We start from the raw sequence: 13,056 nt of genomic DNA on the forward strand, positions 1-13,056 counted from the left end.
GCGAGTTGTTAAATACCCACAGAGGGCAGCCGAGCAGCACGCAGCTGCTTTATGTCAAGTCTACTCAGAACATGTAAAAAGGATAAGAGCAGCTGCTGTTAAGGTGTTCATGGGGACAAAAACAAATGTGAAATGCACATTAACTGTTGTAAGAATAATACAATCTGAAGCAATCATGCTTTTCAATACACATGCATGTTTTTAAGAGAAGTGATTTTGGCCTCTTGACAATTACACTTGGATTGTTAATCAATATGAGCAGTGACATAAAACATGTTTTCACACTGATCCATATGCAGCAGTTGACTAACAAAGAAGGAACACTGCCACAGCTGCTGAAGGATAAACAGGAAACAAACTTTATTTTGAACAGTATCTTCTCAAACATGTTTCATTTTGAAGTATAAGTAAAAATACAGATGATACCAAAATCACCTTTTATCTTTAACACCGTGATTCTCAACAAAACAAAACAACTGACACCAGTCTTGAAGATTTTACAATTGACTTAAAACAGTCCATAATTCAAACAGTCGAAATATACAAATGGAGGTGAGAAATGCAGATCTAACATAAGAATCTTATTTTCAACCGCTCAAAACAAAGAACGGAAAAGCAACCGCTGTTACAAAACAGGTGGATCTCAAGGCAGAAAAACTAAAGAAGAGTAACTAGCTTACTATCATTGTGGAAATGTGACTTTACAAACATCCATTAACTCCAGGCCACACATACAGCATTATATAAACAAGGAAGTTACCAATGAGAACATAGTTTGTTGGCTTTAAAGTGCTCTTTTTTTTTCCACACACACACACACACACACACACACACACACACACACACACACACACACACACACACACACACACACACACACACACACACACACACACACACACACACACACACACACACACACACACGTGAAAACTTGAACGTCAGGTCACATTATTTGTCTGAGATGTCATCTTCTTGTGCATCACAGAAAGGAGAGAGAGAAAACTGTTGCACAAAGCTCTGCTGCAAGAGGCCACACACCTTCATGTCCTCCTCTGTGAAGGAGAGAGCCTTTAAAATACTGCTTTCAAGCTCCTCTATATACTCCTGCTTCAGCTCAGTCTCCGAGCTGGATGAAGAGCAGGAATCGTTATGGAGGCTGCTCTGCAATGTTGTCATGATGTTCTTCAGTTGGTCATTTGACATTATGTCACTGTCCTGATCAATTCCATGTCCACTGTGCTGACTCATACTATCACTCCCTGACAACGTGTGGTTGTTGTGAACATTAGCATGTCTGCTACGCTGACTGCTGTAATTTACATTTGAAACTGTGCTATTGATTATTTTGGCCTTGGTTTCAAAAGGCCCTCTTGTCCTCCTCACAGACTTCAAGCAGGCCTTGGTGTTGGTCCGGATCTCCACTGGAGCAAAGTTGCTCGGGCTGAGTTGACTAAAAGGCACCGACTCAGCCATCACCATATCTTCAGACACTGTTTGGACGATATTGAGGCTCCACAAATCTCCAGTCCCTCTGCTGTTTTTGTTTGGGGTGAGGTCCTTGCTCAGGTCAACAAGGATGCAGTCGGAGTCCTTTTCACCACTTTCTGTGTCCATCTCTTCCTCAGAAGCATCCTGCTCCAGGCACTCTGTCTCCCAGACTTCTTCGCATGGCTTCTTGGATCCCCTTTCAGGAGACTCAAATACCACCCCTTTGGGAACAAGAGGTTGGAAACGTCTGCGGCAAAGGCTGGTGTATGCGGAGGAGCTGAATTGGCTCTCAGGCTGTCTCAACATGTAGTGTCGGACGGACTCGGGCACCAGGATTTCATGGCGCTTTTTAGTGGGCAGTAAGGCAAAGAAACTACCGGGTACATGGTTTCCTACAATGGGTACAAGGGAGGTAGGTTTAAGTGCGGAGACAAAATCCTCCAGCTCTTGGTAAGAGGAGTGGTCGGAGTACGGCACCACATGGACGTTGGGGTGAAAAGAGACCAGGGGCCTGCTGGTGGGAAAGATGGCCAAAGTGGGTTGTTCTTTGTTCCACTGGTTTAAAGTGGCAGAGCAAATCTCTGACTGTTCCACGGCTCGGATACGACCGGCTCCTGGGTCAGTGGTGAAGACGTCAGGCAGCTCCAGCACTTTGAGGGTCTCCATCCTCTCAAAGCTCACCTCGATCCAGGTCTTAAACTCCATCGCCAGCTCCAACAGCAGGGACTCCTTTCCAAGTGTGTAGAGACCTGCAAGGCAGCGCAAGAGAGCATGAGGGTCTGTCTCAGCTGAGCGTGCGGCGCAACAGCAATGTCACAAAAAAGAGAGAGTGTAGCTTTTTGCGAACTGGCAAACCAAGACACTTTTCAGGCTGTTAGCTTGATTTCAACCTTGATTAAATCACTTTTTTAAACATGTGCAGGGGTGTGACAATAGAAAGATGTGTCAAAGACAGCACACATAGTCACAATGAGGGAAAACAATAATAGTTTCAAATAAAGGTATATAACTTTTTGAGAACCTGTATGTTCATCCTGTTGAGATGAGGAGAAAGTATGGAAGGCATGTTTAGAAAAGTCTAAGGAAAATTACCTATGACAACATTGTGGTTGGGGTGTCTGCGGATGATCTCTTTGATTTGTTGAGTGGCTCGCTGTCTGGAGGGGAGGGTGCGGTTGGGATCACAGTTGGTGTTGTCTAGGTACAGGACATCTATAGTGATGTTGGTCCTCAGGCACGGCTCACGCAACATGGAGGGAGTATATCTGAAGTCACCTGAAATGAATAATGTGTCAATGCTTACCGTTACTTGATTCCGTAATTGATGAAGTACCTGCACATATTTGTATGTCATATGATACCAATTATGATGTTGGAAAGCAAAATACTGAAGAAAAAAAATACAGCTTTACAATTTTTTCTACATCCTAGAAGCATGAGATAAAATGTGTTGCCCATGCATTCAGACACTGACCAGTGTAAAGTATAGAACCAAAGTAGCCTTCGAAGAGAAACATGACAGCCCCCGGACAATGGTTGGCGTCCATCAGTGTGACTGCCAGCCTCTCCTTGCCGATGTCATCCAGTGGAAACAGGTAAGGCTCATCTAGCTCTAGTGGATGGATCCACTGTTCTTTCACCTGATCAAAAATAGAAATGATCAGCAGAAGAAATACAGCTTTATATCCACTGTTGTTCTTAACCGCGGCAACCTATGATTCTGAAATACATGCAACACATAACAAGGGCTTGGAATAATGTTTACCATGACTGAAAATTTGCTGAAAGTTATTATTATTATATTAAACAAGGACAGTTAAGGGAATGTTGACTTAACCCTCGAATCTTCTAGAAACTAAAGAGACTGGGTTGTCACAGGTTGTCAAAATTAAGTTAATATGTTAGCACTGCAAAACAGATATGAGCACAATTTAAACCAAATCTGACAGCAAAAACAGTCAGAAGTCATTGTTGTACTAATGTAAAGCACACAGACCCATGACCAGTTGCTCCAATGAGCCTGCACGGAGCCCATCCGCATTAAACAGTCCCTCCAGTTAGCTACAGCACGTTTGTGTTTCCCTCACCTGCAGTTTGAGTCTGAGCAGAGCGGCGGTGGTTGGCGAGCAGTAGATGGGCCGGTTGCTCCAGGTGGAGGACAAACCCACCGTGTGGTCGCTGTGCATGTGGGACAAGAAAAACAGCCGTGTGGCCGGACACTTGCGCACGTGCCAGAAGTCCACGGCCAGCGGGGTGTTGGGGATGACTTTTCCGTTGCCTGACATTGTCTGAGGTTCCACTGGATATCCTAAAACCAGAAACAAGTGAGCTAACAACCGTTTATTATCTGTTTAACGACTGTTTAAACTTAACGGCTGTGGACATTGGTTGTAAAGTTAAGGTTCTTTCAGGTAAAATACTACCTTCATACCGGTGATAATTAATAATAATAATAATAATAACTATTTATGTTGCACCTTTAAAAATAGAGTTTACAAAGTGCTTTGACAGCCAACGCAGCAAAAGCAAGGCAATAATAATACCAGAACGCTCAGTGAGACAGTTAATACGATAAAAACAAAGAAATAAATACATTATATATATATATATATATATATATATATATATATATATATATATATATTTAGTAAAATCAACAAATACAAATAAAACAGAAAAGCGACGTCATCATTTGATATAATTGGATGCAGCGTTAAGCAATCAAAAATAAGACACTGGTGAACTACGGACGTTGCTAAAAACAATGTGGCTAGCAGCAGTTAGCATTAAACAATTGTGTCGTTATTGTGCGATTATAAAATCTCTCGTCCAACCTTCGACATCACAAGCAGTTGGCCGTCGTTACATGTTCAGTCACAGTGTTTGCAGCCGTTTGTGGACCCCGTCACTTCTGTTTTCAAGTTAACGCTCAACGCCCCTTCATACATGTGTGATATATGCACTGTTTCTTCTTCTACGGTGTTGTACTGTAGCTGTCGTCCAGGTTGTTGTATCATACTGCCGCCTGGAGGTTGTACCATGCAGGGTCCCATGAACAGGTAGCAGGCCTGTTCTGCGATGAAAACAGCACACAATTAGATGACGATGATAGTAAATTAGAAATGTACATTTTGGCATTACTTAAAATTATGACTCACTGTAAATCATATTTATGAGATTTACTGATTAAAATGAGAATTAAAATGTATGATAGACCATTTCACTTATAATTGGGACATAACGTATAACATCATCTTTCATAATTATTTTCTGTTGGAAATGGTCTGCCATATATTCATGACCTTTAGTTTCATTTTCCAATCCCCAAGGGCGTTAAAAACAGCAAACTCAAAAATATCTTTACACGAAATGAGTAATATAAGCCTAAACAAATGCTGCATGAATGGAAACAAAATTAAACACACAAGACATGGACAACCACAGAATGCATCTTAATCTATCTGGTTTCTAATTTTAACATATTTTCAGTTTTTGAAGCTTTTCTAGATAACAGTAAACATCTCTATTTGTCCTTTTTCTTAAATTAGTAAAAGACAATTGTCAGAACTAGTAATCCACAATACGACCAAGACAAACACTCCCGAAGCACTTAATTGATCTGCAAAGAGGTGCTTAATTAATTAATGTCAAGTTAGGAACATCTCCCTCAAATTGATTGAATGGTGGTTTACTCTCCAGAAGATGGCGCCAAGAGAGAGGAAACGGTTTTAAGTTCGATTCTTTTGTGTGAAATAGAACATTTCTCGATAATATTTTTATTTGTAAACTGCTTACATTATGAGAGATTTAGAAAGGATATAAATTATATAATAAATATAAAAGCTACATATTCATTGATCCATTCATGTTCATTTTGATTTATACTTTGATTAATTTCAGAAAACAATGGCCTATGCTTTTAAGCTATACCATGATTTTTTTATCCACACAATGACATAAAAACATGTCTTGAATCTTTCTCACTCTATATGCAAGCTTATTTTCTTCTATTACAGAACATAAACAAGAAGCAGTACAATGAATAAAATAGTGTAATCTGATGTGATACTGGATGATGGATTGCTTCCTCTCTAAAACCTTTGCTGACTCATCTGGCATGGTGGTTCTATAAACTCATATAATCCTGTGTGTAATTGTCCTGAACATCATCACATCATCACATCTAGCTATTTCTAATATTTGTATACTTACAATATACTAAGGGGGGGAGGGGTTGCTGCTAAATGGGAGCGTCGCTATGGTGATTGCAATCCATTGTTGCCCTCCCTATACGTTTGCACACTACTCACTTTTCAGGATTATACCTTGCTGCTTATTCACATTCCCCTCGCACAGCGTATGTCCTCTCCCCGTATCCAGAGGCACATTAATCATGCTCTGCCTTACAGTTAATTATCCTCCCAACACACACACATACATACACGCACTGTGGTAACCCTATGCTAGAGATGAAATGGTGATTAACTGAGCGGGTCGAGCACAGTCAGAGGGCCCCTGTTACTGTTCACATCTTATACTTTGTGATACATTAAACAGCTGGATGCCCTTTAGATTATTGCACACTGTGTGAGGCAATGTTTATACAGCCAAGAGACAAGTCAGCAAGTGATTACAATTTTACCCTAACTGTAAGATACTTTGGTTGATTCTTTACCATTCGCCGTATTTGTAAATTATTTCCCTAATGCTTTCTTTTTAGTAATTGGACCCTTCCTCTATCCTCACACACATATTTGGCCTTTGGCATATGAATAAGGAGTACAGTCATACCTGGCACATACAGTAAAAAAACAGCTACAGTGAATAGCAGTGCTGCAGTTTGAGTAAAATTATGATCATATGGAAAATAGTCCTAATATAGACTCCACCATCTAAAGGATTTCAAGATATAAAACAGTATTGTATTATCAGTCAGAAACATTTGAACACTTCCACAAATGATTGAGCATCTTCATTAAGACTTAAAATCTCAGTCCTAATGTTTTTATACAAATAAACAAGGTGCAGTGCTTTATTCTCCAGAATGATATGAATAACACGCAGTGGTAAGAATAAGAACAGCGTCACTGTTTACATTCGTCAAGGCAAAGCTTGCTGAGGTCAGGAGGATGAGTTGTCTTTTCTGTCATGTTGTTATGCAGAGGAAAACAAAAGTGCTGTCAGACAGCAGCAGTGGTGCTGCGAAGGCAGATGGCTGCACAGTCTGTGATCTGCCACTGCCGCTATTAAGGGCAATGCTTTGAATCCTCCATGTACGTTTTTATTGAGGTCAGTAAATCACTGCGACCTCGTCCATTCTTGTTTGCTACATTACTAAAACTAGTTATAAGTACTCTGGGTATACAACTCTGTGACATTCTCATTAGTTTTATTGAAGACTAAATACACGACCAAATTGTCCCCTAAATCCCAAAATGGTCCCATGCGAGATTCTGTGGATTCTCTAATCTCTTGCATCACTAGTTATTGATTCCACATGAATGATGAGCAATGTGAGCTATTCCCCCATTTGTCTGAGTCAACACATTTGTACAGTGAAAAGCAGTAGCAGCTTTATTTCTTACAAGCCCTCCTGGGATGCTGCAGTGGTGCTATACACACACTCCTGTGGAGACATTCATGGACATGTGTGAGAAGATGTCTCTTGGGGGCTAAGAGCAAGTTGCCGGCCAGAATGAGCTGCTGAGTACACATATTCTCATTTTGGCATTCATTTATTTCATGTCTTTCTCTGTTTATCTCTCTGTCACTCCCTTGTTCCGCCAGTCTCTGTCTTTGTTACATGTTCTTGACTTCATCTTCTTCCACTTTGTCATCCTCAATAGGGTTTTCAGCAAGTATCTTTTTGTGCTCTTGCAGTTTGTCATTTTGACACTCTGACACACACACACACACACACTCACAGCACAGCACATCACAGCAGCATGACTGCTGTCTGAACCTCTTTACAAACAGTCTTTGTGATTGCCTTCTTTTCTTAACTGCTGTAACAGTGTCAACGGTGGAGGAGCTGCTATTTGTGGCCAGGCTTCACGCCATAACGTGCCACACTATAGTGTGGGGTATGAGAGCCAGTTGATTCCCCCACTCATCTGATTTGATTAGCTCAGTTCATTAGACTTTTAGTAGTGGGCTGGGTGGTGCGCGACACAGTCAGCCTGCTGAGGATCCCCACCGACCAGCGAAGAGTGCAGTTTTAAGGGCTGCATTATGCATAATGTGCATGTAGCTTGCTGTCAGCAGGCCGACGCTACATACTGAGGGGAAGATGACTCTCAAATTGTCTTTATTTTTGAATTTCTCTTGGTAGGAAGCAGGCGTGGGCAAAATCATAGCCGGGGATGGCTGAAAGCTCTCTTAGATTATGCCATCCTAATCAGAGATGAGTGGGGCTGGATGCAGTCATTTATTCTCTCTATCTATAAGTGGAAGCTGAGCCCTGGTCAATTTCTTCACCATATCAGTCTTTAATCAAAGCAAACGTAACCTTTGCTCCTGAAAAGAAAAGTAAACATATTAGTATTGATCCTCAGCCTTACGTGAAAGAAAAACAGAACGAACTGTCTGAAAATTGCTCAAGAAACATGTGATACCGTATTATTGTATAGACACAAATAGACACAAATAATTTTGATGTGCTCTGGACTAAATTCTCAGAGTTGTGAAACGTAGGGGTGTTTGAAGGTGATTCAGGCAATGTTTACTACACTGAAACTGCAAATATGTTTCTTGTGCTGTACTGAATTTGTGTAATGTTGTGTGTGTGTATAGTGCATTTCTCTCTGGCACAGGCATAACTAATAGTCCTGTCCTGAGCAATGGCTGGAAGCTTTCATGCAAAACATTTTTTTTTTTTTGCAGTTTTTCCTGCAGTAGACAGATTTGTGTGTTAAAGAGAGCTCTTGTTGTTGTCCCTCATATGACAACAAGCTGACAACTCCTCACAAATGTATTGTCAACAACAACAAGGACATCCAGTGTATCATTTGTTTTTCCATATGAGCGAGGAGAAACGTTGTCCTCCAGTGATCAGATTTATACATTGCTTCGGTCTGTGCATGTAGCATGTTTTGCACGACTGATTTGCTGCTGTGATGTACGATTTTCAATCGCTGTCAAGTCAGTTCTGTTGACATCCTTCCATTACTCTTCTCATGTAGATCAGGACAGGATTTCATAGAAGGGGTTTTACATCTAGATTGTCTCGTGTAGATGCAAAGCAGAAAGAGGAATTTAGCACAAAGAGGCTTTTTAGGAACAAATAACTAATATTGTGCATTACTGAGATGGCCCAGAGATTATATGATGGTTGGCAAAATGAAATTCAGCAGTAAAAGCATCATTCGCCTGAGAGAGAGAGACTCTTATTCAGCCGTGAAAAATGGGTTTTCAAGTAGCTTCACGTCTGCTGGCTGCATGCTCGAGTGAAAGTACAACATGGGTGAAAATAGACAAAATAAAAGGCTATACTACGGCCAATCGTCCTGTGAGGTAGTCAAAGAACATCAGTGTCTAAGTGAATTTGAAAGACCAATGTTCAGAGTTTATGTAATTTCAATTTATTATTTAATTTTGCTTTAACTCTTAACAGACACCACTGATCTGAATAAGTGCTTATTCGTGCCAGTAGTGCTCTGTACATTAAACTGTAATAAAAGACATGATGAATAATTGATCGTTGAGGCCCCAGAGAAACTGCACTCACATGGCGGCAATATGCTTTGGTGTGTCAATGTGCACGTTTGCTCATGATTTAGCAAAGTGCTCCCCATATGCATAACACACTTATGGAACAGGATCTACAGATACTACGGAAGAACTGTTCGATTGTTTCCCCCAGCACTGTTATAACACTCATGAGCCTGCAAGAAAACTCGACTGTGGCTGTTTCCCTTCTTGATTCACTCACACGTTCCCTGTACTATTGCCCGATGGGAGTAGTTATGATAAATGTTTTATTGTTGTGGGTGAATGTGGAGGTGTGGCGTGTTTTGTTGGTTCGTTGCTGATGGCAACCTTGAAGGGGCTGGCCCTGAGTAGCTGTTGGTAATGGGGGTAACCTTGTTTCGGTCTATTAGAGTCTCGCTGTAAGGCCGTCAGAATAATACTTTACCCTGGTGCTAATGAGGCCCACATACACACTCACACAGACACAGCAACACTAGCTGCCTTATTATAAAAAATATGTGGCAAATAGCACTATTGCAGCTGATGCTCCCATGAGCCTGCTACTACAAATTGATTTGCAGTAAATTACAAGGTAGCTGTATTCTCTTAGGACTGCAAGACAATCAATGCACGGTCTCTCGATTATTAATTTACTGTATAAAAACAATATAAAATGAATGACATTTTACAGCAACAATGAGTAGTGAAGTCACAGGATGTTTAATTTGTCTGCAGGCCTTTTAGGCTATGGAGATTCACAGCCGGTTATTCCAAATGTCCTGACAGTGTTCAGCATGACCTTTTGTCTGCAGGGTTTTCAATCACTATAGGTCAGTAAATATTAAATATGAGCTCAGTACCACTCACTTTGATAGCAGTTTGACTCGTCTAACCCCAGCAGGATTAGGCTGCCGAGTATACTTGCACAGAAAGGGAGAGAAAGAGAACAAGTCATTTATGGTTTCAGTGAGAGCAGGTTTCATCTACTCCATCTCTGTTACAATAGATTTGAAAATGGAAGAATATCGTCTTCAGTATAAATGTGTAAATGTGGGCAGTTGTTGTTAGTGCTGCAGTTTCTTAGCGGATAATTGGCTGTTTTTTTTGGTGATGAGATGGCTGAAGGCAAACTAAAGTAAGTGATGAAGCACGGTTTTCAGCACAGAAATAGTCAAAATAACAGGATGATGCTTTCTGGCTAACCCACTTTTTGTTATGCTGTAGTTCTAATTTTCAAAACTGTGGATTCATAATAGAAATTATTCATGCAGCTCCAGTTGGGCTGACATAAAAGACACTTTCATGGCATCGCTCCCTGTCTTTTCCCCCCAAGACGCCTGTTTTCATGCTCTCCTTTTTTTCTGATGCCTGTGTTGTCTTTTCCAACCGCAACCTTTTTCATCTGGCTTCACAGTTTTCCTGGTTCTAAGATCACAATTTCAATTTCAATATTCCAGCATCCAGATATGCACAATACATTTGAATCTCATCATGAGAGTTGGTAGCACTAATTGATACGACGAAAACACAAGCAAAGCATCATACTGCATCTATCCAACGGGCTCCAAGAGTCTAATCAGTCAAATCTTAAGTGCTGCATGGATATATAATCTGTTGAATTTCGTTTGTTTTCATCCTCTTTTAAACCTATTTAGAATGATGATCAAACTCAAAGTGAAGTGCCCATAGTTGACAAAATGTGCATGGATTTTGAAAGAGCCAGATGTGCACACAGGGAAAAAAAAAAGAAAAATTCTCAGGTAAACATCTGAGAGAGCTTCCACCGCAGAGAGGGGAGTGAATGAAAAATGCTCTTTTATCTCCCCTCTCTCCCTCTCCCTGTTCCCAAGCCAGATGCCAATAGGTAATGCTCATGGATGGCCTGCTCAGCATCAATTACAGCCACTGTAAACGGAGGTGAATCAGTGCACATGTTAGGGCTCCATGGCTGACTGAGACAGCTGATACAACAGTTCTAAAGGTCATGCAGTGAGGTATTCATCTGACACGGTGTAGAAGTACTGTACAGTTACTGGACCTGACTGCAGCTGTCCAATCAGATATATACTGGGTGACCAGTTTATTGGGTAAATCTGCATCATAAATACAATCTAATACTGTAGCACTGCAATATCTATCTATTTTTGTGGAGGTTATAATGTTCAGTCTTTGTTGGCAGTGTGTAGAGACGGGATGATCTAACTGGTCATTTTTAAAGCTATAGTTAGAGGTGTTGTTCTGGACTGCACCGTATTGAAAGGTTTTTCCAATTTATTTAATTGTTATTGGCATTGACCAATGCCACATACCACAGCATTTATAGGCTAAGCTAGTTTGCAACGCCCGTCTACTGCTCTGTGACCCTCGTCAACCCCAATATAAACAAAAATATCTTTAAATATGATGCACTTCAGTGCAACACCATGGGGAATCAACTCTTCTCTGACGTGTTGTCAAAAAAACCTGAATATTACAAACTTGTACGTTTTCTTTATTGTGTTTAATAGTTTTTTATTGCGTTAGACTGTTTATCTAATAAGCCTGTAATTGAGTCTATGTCATTCAATATGACTCACGTAAACTGATGTAGCTTGGCTGAATAACAACATGCCAGACGTTCCCTCTGAAGTCTAAATGCACAAAGCTGCACATTTATTCAGAAGAGAGATTTCCGATAATGAGGCTAAACAGCAAGTCTTCATTTGTCTTCATTACCTCGTGTCTGGTTAACAGACTTCAAAGACTGAACTGAAGCTAACAATCCACTGAGGCAGTGCGGCGTTCAGTGATGTGATCACATGACAGCAGATCACACAAGATAAACTTAACAAGAAGAAAAGTAAAAGATGAGGCCTCACACACTTGTACACTAGCTCCAATACATTTTTTGATAACAACCCTACGTTTTGACAAGGTTTTCTTTCTCGTGGTTTAAATGTATACACGTATACATATCTATATGTAACAGCTGCCAGTGGATCACCCTCCCATGCGTGAACATGCACTAAAAGCATGCAAGGCAGAATCTGGATAACAACACACAGAGAGAGAGTGACTTCATTCTCTGCTTAGGTAGACATATCTTTACATAACACATAGTTATTTGCTGCTATGTTAATGCTCTGAATGTCGTTTACAGAACCTTTAACATGATATCAATATCTCATTTTTAAACATCACTGTTATTTTCGATACTGGTATACCGCTATGTACACCTATTGAAAACAATTAATGAATGAACCAATCATCAGATTAGCTCCTTATTTACACATCTAACAGACAAACGGAAAACTCCTCATTCATTTGGAGCCTGTCTGTGTACAAATGACGAATGTAAGTCCAACATTCACTTTCTTAGTAGCTGTGTTTTGTGTTAACACCAACTAGATATTCATGTCTATATCTGGCTCTTTAGCTGCTGAGGGGAACTGCAGAGATCAGGTGATGACTCTCTGAGGGTTTGTCTCTACGAGGAACTCCTTTTACATACAAGTAGTCATGTATTGTCATATCAGTTTAAAAATATTGATTATAGAGCCCTAATTATTAAATTCAACGGAGCAGGAATCATTGTTGTGAAATACTGCTCGTGCTCTGCTCAGACACAGTATAGCGTCCAGATTCTAGTTTACAGAGGAGGAGGAATTTAATTATTTGCATCTTGCTGCACAAGGAAGGAAGCAGCTTTTCATATTCTTCTCCACTGAGATTTAAAAGATTTGGATCCACATTTATCTCTCCATCTGCTGTGTCAGCTGACCCTTTAGATAAACACACTCTGTCAGTTTGATGGTCTTTATAAGATTCTTCTGATGTACAGAGAGTGAAATATTAATACCTTCAGAGTTAAGGTCTTACACAGGGCTCAACGTGTTG

The 13,056-nt window shown here is 40.4% G+C and overlaps 1 protein-coding gene across 1 annotated transcript; it reads right to left on the reverse strand.

Annotated features, from left to right (window-relative positions):
* Positions 1-336: 336 nt before the first annotated feature.
* On the reverse strand, positions 337-4,462 carry dclre1b (DNA cross-link repair 1B). Its single transcript, XM_079168986.1, has 5 exons — positions 4,326-4,462; positions 3,579-3,799; positions 2,966-3,131; positions 2,584-2,766; positions 337-2,240 (listed from the first exon to the last, which is right to left on the reverse strand). The coding sequence occupies exons 2-5, from the start codon at positions 3,774-3,776 to the stop codon at positions 952-954; spliced, it is 1,836 nt and encodes a 611-aa protein (XP_079025112.1). The 5' UTR covers positions 3,777-3,799; positions 4,326-4,462; the 3' UTR covers positions 337-951.
* Between the last annotated feature and the right edge of the window lie 8,594 nt (positions 4,463-13,056).

The sequence above is a fragment of the Pholis gunnellus genome (assembly GCF_910591455.1).
Source record: "Pholis gunnellus genome assembly, chromosome: 2".
Lineage (NCBI taxonomy): Eukaryota > Metazoa > Chordata > Actinopteri > Perciformes > Pholidae > Pholis > Pholis gunnellus.